This window comes from Apis laboriosa, unplaced genomic scaffold, assembly GCF_014066325.1.
Source record: "Apis laboriosa isolate Shangri-la unplaced genomic scaffold, ASM1406632v1 scaffold85_cov150, whole genome shotgun sequence".
Lineage (NCBI taxonomy): Eukaryota > Metazoa > Arthropoda > Insecta > Hymenoptera > Apidae > Apis > Apis laboriosa.
The window spans coordinates 51,566-70,240 of record NW_025224636.1 but is presented as its reverse complement, the minus strand read 5'-3'; the positions used below and the strand labels follow the sequence as shown (position 1 = coordinate 70,240).

At 36.5% G+C, this 18,675-nt stretch overlaps 2 protein-coding genes across 6 annotated transcripts in view; both read right to left on the bottom strand.

Annotated features, from left to right (window-relative positions):
• Positions 1 to 4,776: 4,776 nt before the first annotated feature.
• LOC122719586 (leucine-rich repeat-containing protein 24-like) lies at positions 4,777 to 13,820 on the bottom strand. The gene is made up of 3 exons (XM_043945534.1): positions 13,725 to 13,820; positions 12,615 to 12,879; positions 4,777 to 8,181 (listed from the first exon to the last, which is right to left on the bottom strand). The coding sequence occupies exon 3, from the start codon at positions 8,109 to 8,111 to the stop codon at positions 6,117 to 6,119; it is 1,995 nt and encodes a 664-aa protein (XP_043801469.1). The 5' UTR covers positions 8,112 to 8,181; positions 12,615 to 12,879; positions 13,725 to 13,820; the 3' UTR covers positions 4,777 to 6,116.
• A 1,639-nt stretch (positions 13,821 to 15,459) lies between these two features.
• LOC122719585 (carbonic anhydrase-related protein 10) overlaps positions 15,460 to 18,675 on the bottom strand; it is a 39,274-nt gene continuing 36,058 nt past the window's right edge. For all 5 annotated transcript variants that reach the window (XM_043945533.1, XM_043945531.1, XM_043945532.1 and 2 more), the window contains 3 exons: positions 17,268 to 17,396; positions 17,129 to 17,174; positions 15,460 to 16,319 (listed from right to left, as the gene is read on the bottom strand). In XM_043945533.1, the coding sequence (XP_043801468.1) occupies positions 16,303 to 16,319; positions 17,129 to 17,174; positions 17,268 to 17,396 (192 nt within the window). In that variant the 3' untranslated portion in view covers positions 15,460 to 16,302. The remainder of the gene's footprint in view (positions 16,320 to 17,128; positions 17,175 to 17,267; positions 17,397 to 18,675) is intronic.

Here is an 18,675-nt window from a genome sequence, read left to right as displayed (position 1 = left end):
ACGAACATTCCTCTTTTGATCATCGCAATAAACGAATCGTGTATTTCGTATTATCAAATAAAATTAAGGAAAAAGAGGATATTTCGTATCGGCGTTAATCGACCGATTAAATTATAGAAAGATAGCCAAGTTGGCCAAGTTTCAAACGGAAAAGCTTCTCCCCTCTGATTGTAATGAAGTTCGTTTAATTTTTGTGATCAACTTGCGAATATCTTATCAAATCAAATCCGTGTACTTTTATCCTTTTTCTTTGTCCTTTTTTTTTTAACGCTGTTTAAATACAATCGATGCATATAACAGAAATATTAAAAAATTTGAACAATACGAGATGCGTGTTCAACGAGTTCTCAGTGACTTTTGTCACAAATTATTTATTTATTTTCAAGGTAAGAATTCATATAATACAACGAAATTCACGATGAAAAATTCCTTTAACTTTTTATGTATTCATAATGGTTCTAAAATTGTCCAATATTTTAAAAAAAATTTTATATATAATCATAAAATTGTGTTTCATAAAATTTACGTCTATTGACGAGTCGTAGTTAAGGTGTTAAAGCAAATTTTTCGTGTTTTTTCCAATTTACAAAGATAATTTTTATAAATTTATTTAAAAATTGCCTTCAGCACAATCGTATGGTTGTTAATTCAAATTCAAAAATTCATTGTCTATAATATCGTTTCTATTCGCCTGATCGATCATTGACTTCTTTCACTTCTCACGTGAAACATATAAACGTTTCGAGATACAAAAGAAAATAATTGCGAAATCTTTCGAAATTGACAAAAGTTTCTGAATTTTTGGAATATATTCAAGATTTCCTTCAGCACAATCATATAATTGTTAATTCAAATTCAAAAATTCACTGTCTATAATATCGTTTCTATTCGTCTGATCGATCATTGACTTCTTTCACTTCTCACGTGAAACATATAAACGTTTCGAGATACAAAAGAAAGTAATTGCGAAATCTTTCGAAATTGACAAAAGTCTCTGAATTTTTGGAATACATCCTTTGTATATTCAAGATTGCCTTCAGCACAATTATAGTTGTTAATTCAAATTCAAAAATTCATTGTCTATAATATTCTTTCTATTCGCCTGATCGATCATTGACTTCTTTCACTTCTCACGTGAAACATATATTCGAGATACAAAAGAAATTGCGAAATCTTTCGAAATTGACAAAAGTTTCTGAATTTTTGGAATATATTCAAGATTTCCTTCAGCACAATCATACAATTGTTAATTCAAATTCAAAAATTCACTGTCTATAATATCGTTTCTATTCGCCTGATCGATCATTGACTTCTTTCACTTCTCACGTGAAACATATAAACGTTTCGAGATACAAAAGAAAATAATTGCGAAATCTTTCGAAATTGACAAAAGTCTCTGAATTTTTGGAATACATCCTTTGTATATTCAAGATTGCCTTCAGCACAATCATGCAGTTGTTAATTCAAATTCAAAAATTCACTGTCTATAATATCGTTTCTATTCGCCTGATTGATCATTGATTTCTTTCACTTCTCACGTGAAACATATATTCGAGATACAAAAGAAATTGCGAAATCTTTCGAAATTGACAAAAGTCTCTGAATTTTTGGAATATATCCTTTGTATATTCAAGATTACTTTCAGTGCAATCATAAATTTGTTAATTCAAATTCAAAAATTCACTGTCTATAATATCGTTTCTATTCGCCTGATCGATCATTGACTTCTTTCACTTCTCACGTGAAACATATAAACGTTTCGAGATACAAAAGAAAGTAATTGCGAAATCTTTCGAAATTGACAAAAGTCTCTGAATTTTTGGAATACATCCTTTGTATATTCAAGAATTAGAATAAATACGATTCATCCTCTGCAATATTATTCCTTGAGCAAGTATTTGTAAATGTTTATCTCCATCTTTATTCGAATCGAATTGTATTCACTGATACAATTCAAGATATTACGTATAATTAACAGAATGGATCGATTTAATAAACAATGTACATGTTATTTACATTCAAAGTTCAAAGTTCTAATTTGTATGGATACAGGTGAATGATTATAATCAGCCTTGTCGATTCGCCAATTTGCATTTAATCTCCTGAATATTCTTATGATACGATTGGACTTTGCGTTAATAGGTATTTTCATTATTCAAGATGTTTCTAGATGTACTTTAAAAGAGTAAAAAAAGAACATTTTAAAAATGAATTTAGAATTCTGAATAAATATTGTTTGATAATTTGTACGAATTTCTAAGAGATAATTAAAATCTAAATGAATATTCTATTTACATAAATTAATAGAATTTTGAATAAATGTTCTTTAAAATAAATCACACAATTTAGTGAACAAGCTAATTATACATCTTTAAAAGAAATACATTTATATCTTAAATTTAGCATTTTTAATAAATATTTTAATTCCAATGTATAAAATGTAAAATTTTAAATATAGAAAAAAAAAATACTTACTTTTAATTCCGACAATTTGAAATAAAAAATATTTCAAATATTCCTATTTTGATCTATTGTCATTTGAATACTACTTGAAATTATATCTCCACAATAACGTGATAAAATTTTTACCTTGAAAAAATATTTTTTCTCAATCCCATAAATTTTTATATTTAATACAAAATAACAAAATAAAAATTACTTTATTTTGAAACATTTCCAAAGTTTAATGGCACAAGGTTAAAAAAAAAGAAAGTTCAAAATTTCTTAACAATTTAAAAAGGAATTCACAACTTCTCAAGAATCAATTAGTCATCGTCAATTACCAGACTAAGTTTTCAAATTTTATTTCTCCTCGCGAATTTACACACCATTTGAACATTGATCCTCGCCCTGTCCCTTTGCTTATATAATCTTCTTCATCCCCTCCCCTCCTCCCCAGCATCCCCTATAAGATCTTTCGGATCTCGAATCGATCGGATTTTCGATCGTTCGCTGGAATAAAAGTCAGAACAATAATTCGATGATGTGTAAAATTCAATCGTTTTATTTAATTGACAAAGTGTTCATAATGGGCGGCGACGCGGCACGCGTCGGCCACGCTATTAAATACGTGTACTGCGATAACAAATATGTACAGTTGGCGGAATCGAAATGGTGAAATCGCAAATAAAAACATTACATGATGATGATATTTAATGATGTATGATCATATATCCAGGGCTGTACGGATATCTAAAAAAGTATGATAAATTTAAAAATTTGAAAATTTGAAAATTTATCATTTGATAATTTAATTAATACCTAATAAAATCGTGATTCGATAATTCAAGGATTCGAGTTAAATTACTTGATTTTAAAATATTTTTAATAGGATAAATATACATTTGCCAATAAAATTGTTTATTTGAAACTTAAATTAGTTTGAATTGCAATTAAAAAAGTAATATCTTATCGTGTTATATATTTTATACTTTTTAACGATTAAACATATTCTAACATAAATTATTAAAACCACTTACGATCCAATTATTGTATATGATGTCTTTAAATGAAATAAATAGTATATCTTTCAAATTATGTATCATATCAAATTTTATAAATGAAAATTATACGTATATATAACAATAAAATTTTTTTTCTAAAAAAAAAAAAGAAACATAAATAAAATGTCGCACAGCCCTGAGAGATTCCAACTTTTAATCTTCCCTTGTATATTTCGAAATTGCTCGAAAGACGTGAGATTTAACGGTTGACCGATTTCTCACGATCTCGCCATATCGGTACCACCAACCATGCACACGTAGAGTACGTAACAAACTAGTGATACACCTCGAGAATGATTAGGGGAGATAACATTACTTCTGCATCCGCCATGAGGATATCCCTCCTCGTTCTTCCTTATCTTCTTCTATTTTCGTCCCTTTCTTTTCGTGTTTTTTTTTTCCGTCCATTTTTATCATTTCGATTTGTGATTTTTATTAATCATTATTTACAAACCACCAGAATCCGTGGATATTGGCAACTAGGAGAGACTTATGTCCTAAAACGATCACACACGCACTCGTCATTGTACGAGCAGCCATTGTACGCCGACCAAGCATGCAAGCCAGTTAGACAAGCGAACATACAGACACGAGGGGGGGCTCGTCTTAGAAACTGCACGTGTCCACTTGTTTGCATCATCATGGTCACGAGGAACGTTGACGATGATTTTATGAAATTTGAAAATTGAGAAGATGACTTTTGTTAGACAATTTTGAAGATTGGAATTAAAAAGTATTTAAAAAGAAGTTTGAATAAAATTTAGAAATTAGGTAAGAAAACTGTGTGATTCACACATTGTAAAGTTTAAAGTAAAGATTAGATTCGTAGATAGGATCTCTATTTAAAACAATGATTCAGTGGATATGAAAATTGGATGAGGAATTGGGTTTGAATTTTGAGATAAAATTTTGGAAATTATAAATTAAGAGTGTTGAAAAATCTAAAGAATAACTAAATGGTGAATAATATATTATGCGAAGGTTTGTTTAGAAACTGAAAGAAGATTGCGTTTCATGAGCAAATAATAGAAATTAAAATTAAGAAAAACAGAAAGATAAAAAGTAAAATTAGAAGAAGATTGAAAAAGTAGGGAATATATTAAGAGAATTTTATCATTTCTTCAATGAAGTATTTTTTTATAGCAAATATTTCATAACTTTAAAATTATAACGAGAAAATCTTATTTTTATATTTAAAATAAAGGCAAAAAATATTTAAAATATTGGAATAATAAGGGAAGACGTTAGTTAAATGTGACATATATTAACGCCATACACAAAGAAAACTAATTTACGTATAAATTAAACATTTTCAGAATAGGAAATCAATTAACGAAGATTAATTAAAGAACTAAATGAAAAGTAAATAACCGCAATACTCTATTGGAACTAGGCTATAATTGCTGCTCATTCAACTGAAACCATTAATATATGAATATACTGCTGAATGACATTCTTAAAATTATTGCACAGCGAGCTTCTAAAACGACATCAACATCAAAAAATATTGGATCGACTGTACATGTGTTACGTTTGTTATAAAAAGTCACAAATCTTATGAATTCTAACGTCAGAAATTGCTTCAACTTTCTGACACTTTTCGTTTCTGATATTTGAGCAAACGAATTAATCTGTTCTGAGCTATCTACAAAATTGTTTCGATTCATGAAAAAGATTCGTTTCGTCGATAATTCCAAATAGCGGACGTCGATCTTTGGCGCTAGTGTCGGCAACTTCTCTTAAAAGAAAGAAAGAAAGAAAGAAAGAAAAAAAAAGAAACGTGCAGTTTCGAGACTCGACGTCTTATGTAATCGAATAAGTTGTTGGACAGACATAACTGTATACTATTTTCGATAACCTCCGGACGTCTTTTTAAATATATCAATGAGATACAAACTTTCTAGGTCCCTGTATGTATACAACCTTAATCAATGTACGCTCGAGGATTTGATTTCGGATGATTTAAAAACGTGAGCCATTCGCTTACCAAGTGACGATTAACAATTGTTAAGTACATATAGTATATATTACAGCACTCTCACGGTATATAAGTACAAGATATACAAAAGTGTTCCTCCTATTTTTTACCTTAACTTACATTTGGCAACGGGATTATTGGTCTTCCATGTTTATTCTATCATAAACATTCTTCTTGAATCGAGAAATTACCTCGAAAAGAAAAAAAAAATGAATAGAAGAAGAAGAAGAAGAAGAAGAAGAAAAAGGAATGTAAAATAACATGATGAATATCACAGGCGATAAAAATCAAACTACGAGCTCTATGAACAAGCCAACCAGTAAAAAATTGCAAACACCTTTTTTACCTTTCCGGATTATACAATTCCTGTATATCGTGAAACAACATCACTCGCCAGTGTTTCTTTTCACCTGGTAGGCACACGGCTCACTGTATAAAATGCGAATACAGTGCGAAGTACTATCAACGACGAACACAACGAACGAGATCGAGGGAGGGGGGAGGAGAGAAGAGGACACACGCGACCGAGTACGACGGTTGTTGTGTACGTTTAAGGAGGTGGGGAGGGGGGGAAGAAGCGACGGACGAGCTTTTGAACAAGTATACCGACTATTTCCATTCCGGCCAGAAATCCCTTACAGGGACACGAACTCGTGAGGCGGTTGAATGATTCGCGGTGGCGGGGGCGGTGATAATCTCAGGTCGACGTCCGTGAGCGAGAACGCGGAGCTGCCGTTGGCCGTGACGCGGGGCCCCATATTGTCGTAAGGCGAGCAGAGGTCGCTGGAGCGCAGCGCTCGTCGCGGCAGCGTGGCGAAACTGGAAACGCTGGTTGCCGGGGGGAGGGCCGTTTTGTTCACCACGCCGCCAGTGGCGTGAACTGGAATGTCCAAAAGGTCAGGATAGCAACGATCAGAGGCATCTTGCGGCACCGCCACGGAGATGAATATGTTCCCGAATATACCGGGCGGTAGAACGCCGCTGGTGAACTCTGGCGGCGGTGGCGGGAACACGCACGGCACGGTTCTCATGGCGTTCACGGGGCCGCCGCTCATCTCTGGATGCAGTCTCTCCACGGTGACGGTGGCGGCGCTCATAGGGTCGCAAATGGATCCCCTTTCGGCCAGTTCGAGATCACCCGTGCTGCACGCTTCCACTATACTCCCGTGCCCACTACCCCGATCGTTGCTGTTCCCAGGGGTGGTGGTGGTGGTGACGGACAGGTCGAGAAGCTTCTTCTCCTGGTCACCGAAACTGGTGCTGCTCTGGAGCTTCACCTTTTCACGAGCACTCTGCCGTCGGGTACCGCCGCACACGCACAGGGCTAGGAGAACCGCGGAAATGGAAGCGCACAACGCGGCCGCGCCACCGCCTGCCAGGCTCACCCAGAGCAACCAGTTGTCGCTCTGGGAGAGGGTGGGCGCCGTGTACACGCGCGGGATCGCCACGCTGACCGTATCCCTGGCCAGGCCGGCGATGTTTTTCGCGAAACAAGAGTACTCCCCGGCATCGCCGTCACTCGCGTTGTAGACGGTCAGGTTGTTCCACCTGTCGACGAGTCTACCCGACGACGGTGACGATCGTTCGTTGTACGAAGCCGCCGCATCCACGTCCGACGTCGCGTAAGCCACGTAGGTTCCCGAGTAAATTTGCTCGGTCAACTTGGAGGCGTTCACCGGTCCTCCGTTCAATTGCCACCAAACCTCGGGCTCTGGATCACCGGTGGCCAAACAGGCCAGGCTCAGGTTCCCGTTCGTCTCCTCCTGAATGCTGCTCGCCAGAACGAACACCTCTGGCTCGCAGGCGAACTCGACAGGTTTCACGTCCTCCCACTTACGACCTTCTAGTCTCATCGGCGACGAACACGCTTGAGGCACGGAATACAACTTGCTGGGTCCGTTGGGGATCAGCCAAGTTCGAAAGTCTCTGAGCCTGCAGTCGCAGCTCCACCGGTTCCCGTCTAACGTCAGAGTTTTCAATCGTGGCAGATTCGATATCACCGACACATCCAGGTACTCGAGAACGTTCTGGTCTAACCTCAACGACTCCAAACCGGTCAGATATACGAACGCTTCCCCGTGGATCTCGGACAGGGAACACCTCTGCAACTCCAAATTTCTTAAGTGTTGGAGTAGGGGGAACTGGTGGCTTCTCAACCGCGTCAATGGGTTCCCGCTCAAAATTAAGATCCTCAGTCTTTCGTTGCCCAGAAATGTGTCTGGCTCGAGCATCTCCACGTGATTGTCGGACAGGTCGATCTCCACCAATATCCTCATGTCCCTGAACGAGTCAGGGTGGATCTTATAAATGCCTGCGTTCCTCAAGAAGACCCTCTGCAGATTCAGCAGGCCGGAACGCTTGAAGATTTCCGACTGTAACCCGGGAATCTTGTTCCCGGACAGGTCAAGCACCTGCATGTCAGGGTCCAGCGAGGCCGGGAGCGAGGTTAGGCCGGCGTCAGGGCATAAGGCGGATTTCTTCCCGGACGTCCACTTGCAACGGCACACAGCTGGACAATCGGTCCAGTCTGGGAATGCAGCCGCTTTCGAGAGCAAGGCAAGCGTGCCGAGTAGAAAAAAGAGGGCCAGCAGGATGCGCCCTCGCAGAGGGTGGTGCCTTGTCCCTATCATGCCACTATCCGTTTCTCTTTCCGCTACTGCTAGTCGTCCCTCTGGATCCCTCCCTCCGTCGATTAGAAACCTGAAACGCGTAAAATAATATGTAACATCGGTTCAAATAATGCGTGTTCCACGTGTTTCTAGAATTTATTATCGGAGTCTCTAAGGATGGGGTACTTACTTTTTCGAATTGTTACAATATCTCTAAATTATAATGATGCTTTTGTACAATTATTCTAATAGTTGTCGAATATTTTTAATTCGTTGTTGGTTAACCATAATGTATTTTTTATTGCAATGTTATCGTAAGATCAATATTTATTGCTGTGAGAGTCATACGTCAGCTGACGGTATCAGGAATCGAAAGTAACACACCGCGAATTTCGTTATCTTTCACGATTCGAACTTTTCTTCGGGTATGTACCGGGTGACCTATTTTTAATTGTCATCCACTGCGATACTCTTCGAAAATTTCTCAATTGGCGATCGATTTACCGATGTAATCCGCATGATACATTGTTGTGTAATAATATCGCCGCGTATTTGAGCGATAGGATCGAATTTATTATTTCTCTCGCTGCCTCCACTTCGACATATGTTCAGGTGATTTTCTAAAGGTCACCGTATAAGCGGCAGTCTTCGAATATATTACAGATTCTATCGAAGTCGTCGAAGAAGTGGATACATGGGGGTTAAAGGTCTAGGGGAGCGTCAGAATATTAACGAGGAAGTTGGAAATATGTATACGTATATATGTGCGAGCGAAGCTTCCCTCAAAATACATAATTCCCCTATCGTATTCCTAACAAGAGCAAAATCATAAACTTTTCTGTTATCTACACGTCACTGTCGTCCTTAAACTAATGGGGGAAAAGATTGAGGAAAAAATTCAAGTTAAATGGCGATGATATTAAGGCGAGTATCGATTATTTAAATGATTTTACTTCATTTATTGTATAACAACAATGTGATAATTAATTCTCTGGCATAATAATTTACTGATAATGTTAACAAATGAACAAAATTACGAAATTTTAATTGTATAAATATTTATATTTTATATAATCTTATTAATTGTTATTAAACGTTTGCAAGCTTCTTTTTTTTTAAAAAAGGAAATAAATTTTTATTGATCGCGTCGATTTGAAAGATTTACTTGTAATACTTTGTTCGTCATCACTGTGTGTTTTAGAAATTACTAATTCAATTAATAAAATTAGTAATATTCAATTGTACGATTCAAATGATCGAAAGTCATAAATTATATAGGAAGCAGGTAAACAAACGAGATTTCGAGAACTTCCTCTTTAACCATAGTCGATCTTTCGCAAGTAAGTTCACTTTTGCCGAAAACACCAAGTTCTCGCATAAATTGAAATAGGTCAACCCTTGGAGCGTATATGTGAAAGATACGAAAACAAGACTGGGATCTTGCTTCCTGTTACAGTATGTTCCTATTATTCTGCATTATTCTCCCGAAACATTTTCTCCGCCACACTTAAAAAACAACTTCGAACCTGTTGACTCTAACGCGAAACAGACCGAACGGAACTTTTCAGGAAACCGGGAGGAAAGAAGAGAAAAGAAGAAAAAAGAGAGGAGAGAGAGAGAGAGGAAAAAAAGAAACGCCCCGATATTTCTATTCATCCCCTGTTTTTCTCACGTTCACATGAGAATAAGAAGGCTAATTAACGAATACAATTCGTCTCTTTTCCCCGTGTAAACTAAACGGGAGGGGAAAAAAGGAAAGATAAAAGGAAGGAAACATGGTTAAAAAGAAAATTGAAAAGAAAAGAAAAAAAGAGAAAAAAGAAGAATCTATCGATTGCGAGGGAAGAAAAAGAGATTGAGATCGAACGCCACGTGATACGATTTGAAAAGCGCGCGTAAACAGGGTGACCTCTCAAAAGAAACTAGGATAATTTTACTAGCGTGTCCGATGTATCTTTTTCTTTTTTTTTATTTTAAACGAAAAGGAATATTTATTGCCTAAGAAAATAGAAAGATTCTACACATAGATTTTTATATTTTATATATTTCTACGTTCAAATATTTGTATATTGCATTTGAAAAATTTTATCTCTTATGTCGTTATTTATATTCGTAGATATATTAAAAGAATACGCAATATAGATGAGTCAAACATTTTATGTAACGTGCATCCTTCAGTATTCCTCTATAAAATATTCCAAAAACCGTAGATACGATTTACATACGAATCTTTCATCTTATATACTCGATGTATATAATAAAATTTAGAATTTTAAAATAAAAACATACATTCGTTTATGTTATTAAATAAAACAATATTATTTATTCTTAAAGTAGATTCTTTCTTTCTAATATCATTTTTCTGCGTTTCAAAGTGGTAATAAACTGGTACAATATCACGTGTGTAACGAGTATATAAAATTACGCGTAATAATTTCCGGATTAACACACTCTCCGCCATAGTTTACGCTCGTTAAGAGGCCATTTCTTAATGCATTATTCTACTACTATTGTTCGAACAATACTCACATTTTGTCCTGTCTTTATCAAAATTTTTTTTTTTATCAAAATTTGCATAATTAAATTTTTCAAAATATGATCAAAATTAAAATATCTGATGAATAAAATATATCCGATTGAAATTACTTTAAACTTATTTTAAATTGTTTTAAAGAATGGTCAAACCTTGATCGAAGTCTTCCATTATTGTTTCGTAATCAATCAATTTTATAATTTTATCCCATTTAAATTTGTGAGAATATATCATTGAGAGGATCAATTTGACCAATTAATGAGAAAGGTTCTATACTATAAATTCTGTCCCTAAAAAAAAAAAAAAAAAAAATAAAAAAACAAAAGAAACGAGATATTCAACGAAAATATTCAATGTTATTTAACAAACCAAAAAAGTAAACAAGTAAAGTAAAACAATATTATAATAATATTTTAAAAACTTATATTACACCCACGGCATAATCTTTCCTAAAAAAAAAAAAACTCCACACTTCACGATAGATTAACGCAAGATATTAACACAGGTTGATAACACTTAATTTTCGAGGTGGTTGAAAGCGAGATAATCAACGGCCAGGGAGCACATACACCGTGAAATGTACCACACCTAATAAATACTTAATCGTTTACATCGGCAACACAACCGATATAATTTATTTACACGATTATGAATATTAATGCGGTCGCAATTGAAATGGAAATTTCCCCGTAAGTGTTCACAGCAGGTATTTTAAACGTTTCTGCTTTCGTTCGATGCCCCCCTTCCCCCCTCCCTCTGGAGCCAAGTTGCCGAGCGCGAAAACGAATCATATTAAAGGGGGGCGACCTGTACGAACGATATCGATGAATCATCTCGCGGAATCCCCACAACACTTTTGTCTTTTATTACACGTGTTATTGCGCGTGTGTTGCTCGTGTCGGAATGGACTCGAGCATAAAATCGAAATGCATCGTGTCGCATCGAATTTGTCCCCAACAAATCCCCAACTTCCCGTTACGTCGGGGAATATAGGAGCAATATTGTTCTCGAAACAAACCGCGGGGAGAAGTCCTACTGCGTAGGACACTCGTCACGGGCAAGAATAATATTTCTGGACTTAGTGGAAATGTCGATACCAGGAGCGTGTTCTTAACGCTGAATTGATATCGCGTCACGTTGGGTCATTAGTTAGATAACAATGGGAATTTTAATTGAAGATTGTTTCGAGATACTTGATCTTACGATGTTATCTAAATGGTTTTTCTCGTTCATCGGAAGGTAATAATAATGTTTTTTGGTCAACAAAGCGATTATCTATGATTTATTTATTTATAATTTATATTTGTTTAAATTCAAATGATTCAATCGTGTGTATCTCGCAAATGTTATTTTAGGTATTATTTTAAAAATTCCTCGAAAATTATTTAAAGAAAGTCTGTCCTTCATTTTTTTGCATTATCTTTTTTGCTAATATCGTAGTAGTTTCCCAGGCTTTCTCGAGTTACAACTCCCATTTAAAACAAACTAGACAAATGACTTCAATTCTCATAAAAATGAGTCATTTCCTTTCGTTAAATATTATCACATATATTTAGAATATACACCATACCATAATATTATTCTTAATTAATTTCACTTATTAAAAGTCTATCTATTGAAATTTTCACACGAATTTGTACAAATAACCCTTAAAAAAAAAAACCCTAGAAAAAAATTCACAAATACTACACTTTATTAAATATTCTGTACGCCACTGTTTTTGCAGATCTATTTTTCTATAGCTTATGCATAAAGTTGAAAGAGAGAGAGAGAGAGAGAGAGAGAGAGAGAGAGAGAGAGAGACGCATAAATAATGCGAAAAATAAAAGGATAAAGAAACAGAAGGGAAACGTGGATGATCCAACAAAAATAATACAGGCAGACAGCGAGGCGCATGGTATATCATGATATTCGATCCAAGGGAAAGCGGAAGTCTCTCTTTCACTCTCTCTCTTTCTCTCTTTCTCTAACGATGCTCGGCTTATTCTTACTTGAGCGTCTCCTTTGGCCGCCACTAAGCATGCCGTCTGCGAATCTGAATGGGGCCGTCATGCCTGCGTGGACGCTTCCATTGTTTCTCAGGGGCTTTCATTTCGCCGACGGTCCTCCTTCGGGCATCACAAAGCCATTGTTGCTCGGGACTTCTTAGATTTCATTCTGATTAAGCCGCGGCGACCGTTCCACGCTGGCCCACTTTTCCAATTACAACTCTGTGTGCACAGCGGCCCCAGGATTAATATGCGACGAAAACAAATCCTGCAACGATTATGCGCATCTTCTTATTGTCTCTACACGTTTCTTCTCTGCAATGGAATATTTCGATTTGGAAAATAATAATGATAAAAAAAAGAAGAAGCGTGTCGATATCAAACATTTTCTCGTCCCTCTAATCGCAATATCGAAATTTCAATTTCTTTTTTCCCGCGTAGAAAGAGAAATTTATTATACAGATATTATAAACACGAGAATTTTTCGCGAGGTGGGCAAGGAATTTTGAAGCAGTTTGTGAAAAACAGAAATTCCACGGACGTGTACTCCAAGCCACACACACTGCTAAGAGAGACATATTAATTGCTGACGTGCGCTAATGGCATGCACGCGTAATGCGCCGCAAAATTTATATCGATCATAAATTAGTCGGAAAGTCGCTCAGGAGTCGGCCAATAACTCTCAATATCAATGGAAATTTCGATGAGACGAGACGAAAGTTTTCGAATCGAAAAATACGATTAACAACAAAAAACGTTGAATTGCATTTGACAATTAATCATCGACGATAAAAAATCATCAATTGAATTTATATAGAATTTATATCTTACTCGATACTTTAAAACAGAATAATAATCTTATATGTGTAATAGAGAAAAAAATTTATGAAACGAAAAATATCGTACTGGGTTAAAAGAGTCGTGGTTAGGTTGATAGAGGTTCGTTAGGAAGCAGGGGTGGCCACAGGCTGTGTGGTTCGACGCTCGATTCGACGCTCGATTACTCGAATCGACTGTGCCACGGGTCCTCACGGTGTCATGTACGTGTCACTCGACTCCCCCGAGCGAGCTTTCGAGTGCATCGACCGCGGCAAATTCGCTTATACCACGTACTTGCATGAGAATCTGCGGACGCGACGAAAAATCCGTACGTTCCTCGCGACCTGGCCTGACCAATCGTGGCGCCGTTCACTGGCTCGTTGAAAAATTAAACGCGAGAGAGCACACTGTACACCGTTGTATCCCTACTTCATTCCGTCTTCCCACTTTCCCCCTTTCCGTATCTCTCTTCCTTCCTCTTTGCTCCTCCTCCTTCCACACTCCTCCAGGAAATCTCGTCCTTTTGTTTATACTTCCACGAAAGAACAATCGTTTCGAACAGGTTTCTTTCACCGATGGATGGAAATCGAGGAAAAACATAAGCACGGTTGGAAACACTGTTATAAAATAGATCACGTATACGGATCACATTTGCAGGATTGACGCGTGTGTTGGGTTTTCGAATAGGCGAAGCCCGCAGAAAAGCGAGAAACGGAGCGACAGACGACACGGTGCACTTGTCAGCTTCCTCTCCACGCGTAGTCTCGAGGCGCGTGAACGTGTATTCGCCCGTTCTCACGGGAGGACACCCCCCACCTGGTACGCGGGGTCGTCGACTGGCATCGACGAGCTCTTTTCTATTATCCTCTCGGCCGATCAATCAATCCGGTCGTGTAAGACCTTTTGCGGATAAGAACGAGCCACCATCCCAACAGTCCACTATCGTTATTCCTTCTTGGCTAGCCTCGAATCTCGAAACGGGTGATGAGAGAGAAGAGCTAGCGACCACGCCGCTCCATTGAGGATCTTCATTCCCCAAGTTCTCGCTACGGCACACGAGAGACGAGGTGGCAAGTATGATCCCACATATACACACATACACGTACACAGGGGCACACGAACAAGGGAAAGATGCACGAATACGCGTTCCGATTTTCGCCACGAAAAAGATTCAGAGGGAGAACACTTCTTTTCCTTCCGACCATACGCGAAATAACCGCGATAAGGTGTCACGCACACGCCACACGAAACCTGCAGATTTGCCGCAGAGGCAAGAGACACGGTGCCTCCGTATCCCCGGTATCTGTTCCTCTTGCTTCCCCTTCTCTTTCATACCCCTCTATGATCAGAACCCCCTCCTTTTCCTCGCCCATCATGGTGGACGCTCGTTTCACCGCCCTCTTGCTTCCTCGTTACCCGTAACTGTCCTCTTTTGCTCCTCTTACGCCGCATAACCGTGCGTGGGCAGCACTGTCGAATTCTGGTTCGACGAAAATTTCTCCTTTTCCTCACGCTAGCGCCCTCTTCAGGCCTACCGGATCTCTCCTGTACAATTTCTCAACCCCCTCCTCTCTTTTTCATTTTAGAAGCTCGCTCCAATTTCTTGTAAATATTGACTAAACCTAAAGTTTGATCGGCGTCGCGATTTTCGTCGATCGTGCATTGCAAGGGAAACGCGGCGATGAATATCGGTCGGTGGATAAATTTTGTATCACGCTTTTGAAAGACATAACCTAAAAGGTGGAATACGCGGTCATATTCGGTCACGATTTTGAGTATAGTAGGAGCATCTTATCATCGTTGGTTCCTCTTTTACGCTCGATTTCTAACTTATCGACACAACACAGTTGAAGTACCAACTTAAATAATGCAAATGGAGCCACGGTGGCGCTGCGTGCGAGACTCGGAGGGGAATCACCGAAGTCGATGAAGCGCGTGAAAATAAAGGGATGTGGAATAGATCGATGGGATTACTTACATGGACGAATGTATACACGGAAGATAGGGTTTCGATGTCGCCATTTCCGTCTACGTTTTTCAGCATTTTATTACAAGAATATAGTATAAACTTTCGTTCGATATGTGTGTGTATATGTATAGTATGTATGCATGTATGTCGTATGTATTCATGTATATGCAAGTGGTGGAACGAGTGGGCGTGTACGCATGATCATCCATCACGCACAAATCTTTAGTTTCTTCTTCTCCTTCTTCTTCTTCTTCTTCTTTTTTTTTTTTTTTTATATCTTTTATACATAAAGAATCTCGTGTTTTTCATTTCTATCCCCATCCCTATAGTTCTATTCATCATCGTCATCAACGACCTCAACACAGGCCACGATAGTCATAGCTTTTTCGATAGTTGATCGATATACGTATAATAATATATCTTGTGTTAATCTTACGTTTTTTTTTTTTTTTGTTTTAACCTTATCTCCGCTAAATTGTAATCTATATATAGGTATATCTTCTGTATGTGTCTCTCTGTGTATTTGTCTGTGTATCTGCGTGTTCTTTGCGTGTTTTTTTTTTTTTTTTTTCTCGTTACTGGAAACATACTTGGCAGTTCACGTCTAATAGTACAACGAAGCATTTTTCTTCTTTTTAATCTCTTTCTCTCTTTTTCTCGACATTCTGACCTCTCTTCTTTTCTCACTCGCTCGTTCTCTCTTTCTTTCGTTCGCTCTCTCACTCTTCCTCTCAACCATACGCGCCACGATGGCCTCTGCTCGATCTGATCGATACGATGACCACTGGTCGCGCTCATTAATTGATATGTCAGTGGGTTTCTATCCTCTTAACTGCGTGGCTCCAGTTTAACCCAGGGAAAGCGTAGTTCACCTCCAGCCACCCCCATAACTTGCCAAGGGGGTTATTTCCAGCTGTTGGCTGCAACAAATACAGAAATAATGATGGAATATTTTGTGGTAAAATAGATCAAGTTCATTAGAATACGAAAGCCAGAATTGATTAAGATTGATTAAAAAGAATGGTTTGATTTTGAATAGAAATGAATAGAAAATAAAATAAATATAAGAATTGTAAAATTATTCTCATAGGCCCTATCTTTTTAAAATTCTGATGATAAATAGTAGATTAATTAATTTTATGATTCAAAGATCACCATATCAGTCCAGAACTATATTGATAGATATTTTTTTAAATCTCCTATAAACTAGTGAGATCCAACAACAAAAATTATCCTCACGATATAAAAATTAAAAGATCAATCTTTTCATTGATTTTTCAAAATCAAACACAATCGTTACCTGTATTATAATTATTCAAAACTCAATAAGAAAGCTAATCCATTAAAAATCAATTGATATATAAATTTTTCTAATATTATCCTATGTGATGTACAATACTTATTACTTATCAAAAACTTTCTACTATTCCTTCCTCTCCCCATTGAAACTTTGATTTGATACTCGTATCAACATGTTCTATTTGTAGCTCACTAAAAAGTTATCCATATCCTGTGCTAATATTCTACCATCACTGTTACCATTCCCATCAACATCTGTTATCACCTGAATCGAGACAAAACGTCCAACTCTGTGATCACTTTTGCCCGTTGCAAAAGTATAGAAAATTAGTCGGCAAAACGGGGGTAGTAACAGTCATTCGAGCTTTGTATCCGAACGAACTTTTCCCATTTCACGTGGCGAAGCAAGGTGGGATACAGCTTTTCATACCTTTGTAGTATATGTCCCTATTCATCGTCGGACAGTTCTTCGGTCCCTGAAGAGGAAAAAGTTTCCAGACAATTATACGGGGTTATCGTGAGGTTGAAAAAGGCTCGTGTATACACAACAGTATAGGGGGAAAGGTTACCTGAACGTTGAAGTCGATGTTTGTTCGAACGGGACGATGATGAAGCGGCTGCGGCGGTCTGAAATTATTCCCTAGTGGCGCGTTCGGATGATCCTTGTCTCCTTGCATCAATTGTCGCAACGCGAGAAGCTGCAAAGGATGAAATGAATATCGCAAAACCTTTCTTGTCTCGTGCATCTTTATATCTTTACATTTTTCTTTACTCTTATTCTTTCTGATGATGAAACCACCTTAATACCATTGAGAGAATATTGAGATTACAAGGAGGAATATGGAAATTGATTTCTTTGCTACACTGGCAATGGATTTTAGATTATTGAAATGAGATTGGAGAAATACAAAGCTGTTTCTTAGAATTTTGTTTTAGATTGTAGTTACAAAGATGAAAATTCGATGATTACAACTTTGGATGAATACAATGTCTTTTTTGTCTACTATTTTTCTGCTTCTTATAATCTGAAAATTAAAAATTAAAGAAATAAAAAATCTATAAAAATTTAATTTTAAAACAATTTTTGAGAAATATTAAAATAATCAATGATTGGAAATTAGTATCATTTTATTTTATTAAATTCTTTTTTTTTTAATATAAAAAAAAACTAAGAAATCAAATTTAGAAACAGAAATCTTTATTCTACAACATTTATAAAAGTTTCATTGAAATAACGAACAGAATAATTTTAATATACTTTTTTAATTAATGTAAGAAGCAAATGTAAGATAAAAGTTTTTAAAATAAGGATTTTAGATGATAACTATAAATATTAAGTGCAATATTAATTTGATTAAATTTAATATAAATTAATATAAATTAAAAATAATTTTCTCCTACATCTTTGCATTCTATAATGGTATGAACTAACAACTGCAATAAAATGTTCATTATAGATATTGATTTATCGATTCCTCAATTTTGAGAAACTCTAACACCGACGATTAAAGTCCTTATTCTCACTGCCTTTGCATTCTGCTCTTTCGAAATGGCCTTTCCTCGTAACAGCTTAATTGCTTGAAAGTTAAGTTACTCGCTTTAAATTTTCATCGGAATATTTGACGACGTACCCTTTTCGTATTTTAAATTTTCACTTTAATCTCGTTTGATTAAATAATCAGGTGTAAAATTGGTTGCAATTAAGTTGATAAAAAATTAAATAAAATTCACTTATAGTTTTAAGTATAGAAAATTTTTAAATGCATTTTTATTTATTAATATTAAATATGATTTATAGACAACAATTTTTCTAGATTGTGGATTTTCATTGTAAATTCATATTCCCAGGACCACAGATGAAGAAATGGATTCATTTTATTTAAATTTTTCATAAATGTATTAAAACTTTAAAATGTATTAAATAAAATAGATATTACAGATTTGTACATCGTGAAAGCTATATGAATGATTAATATC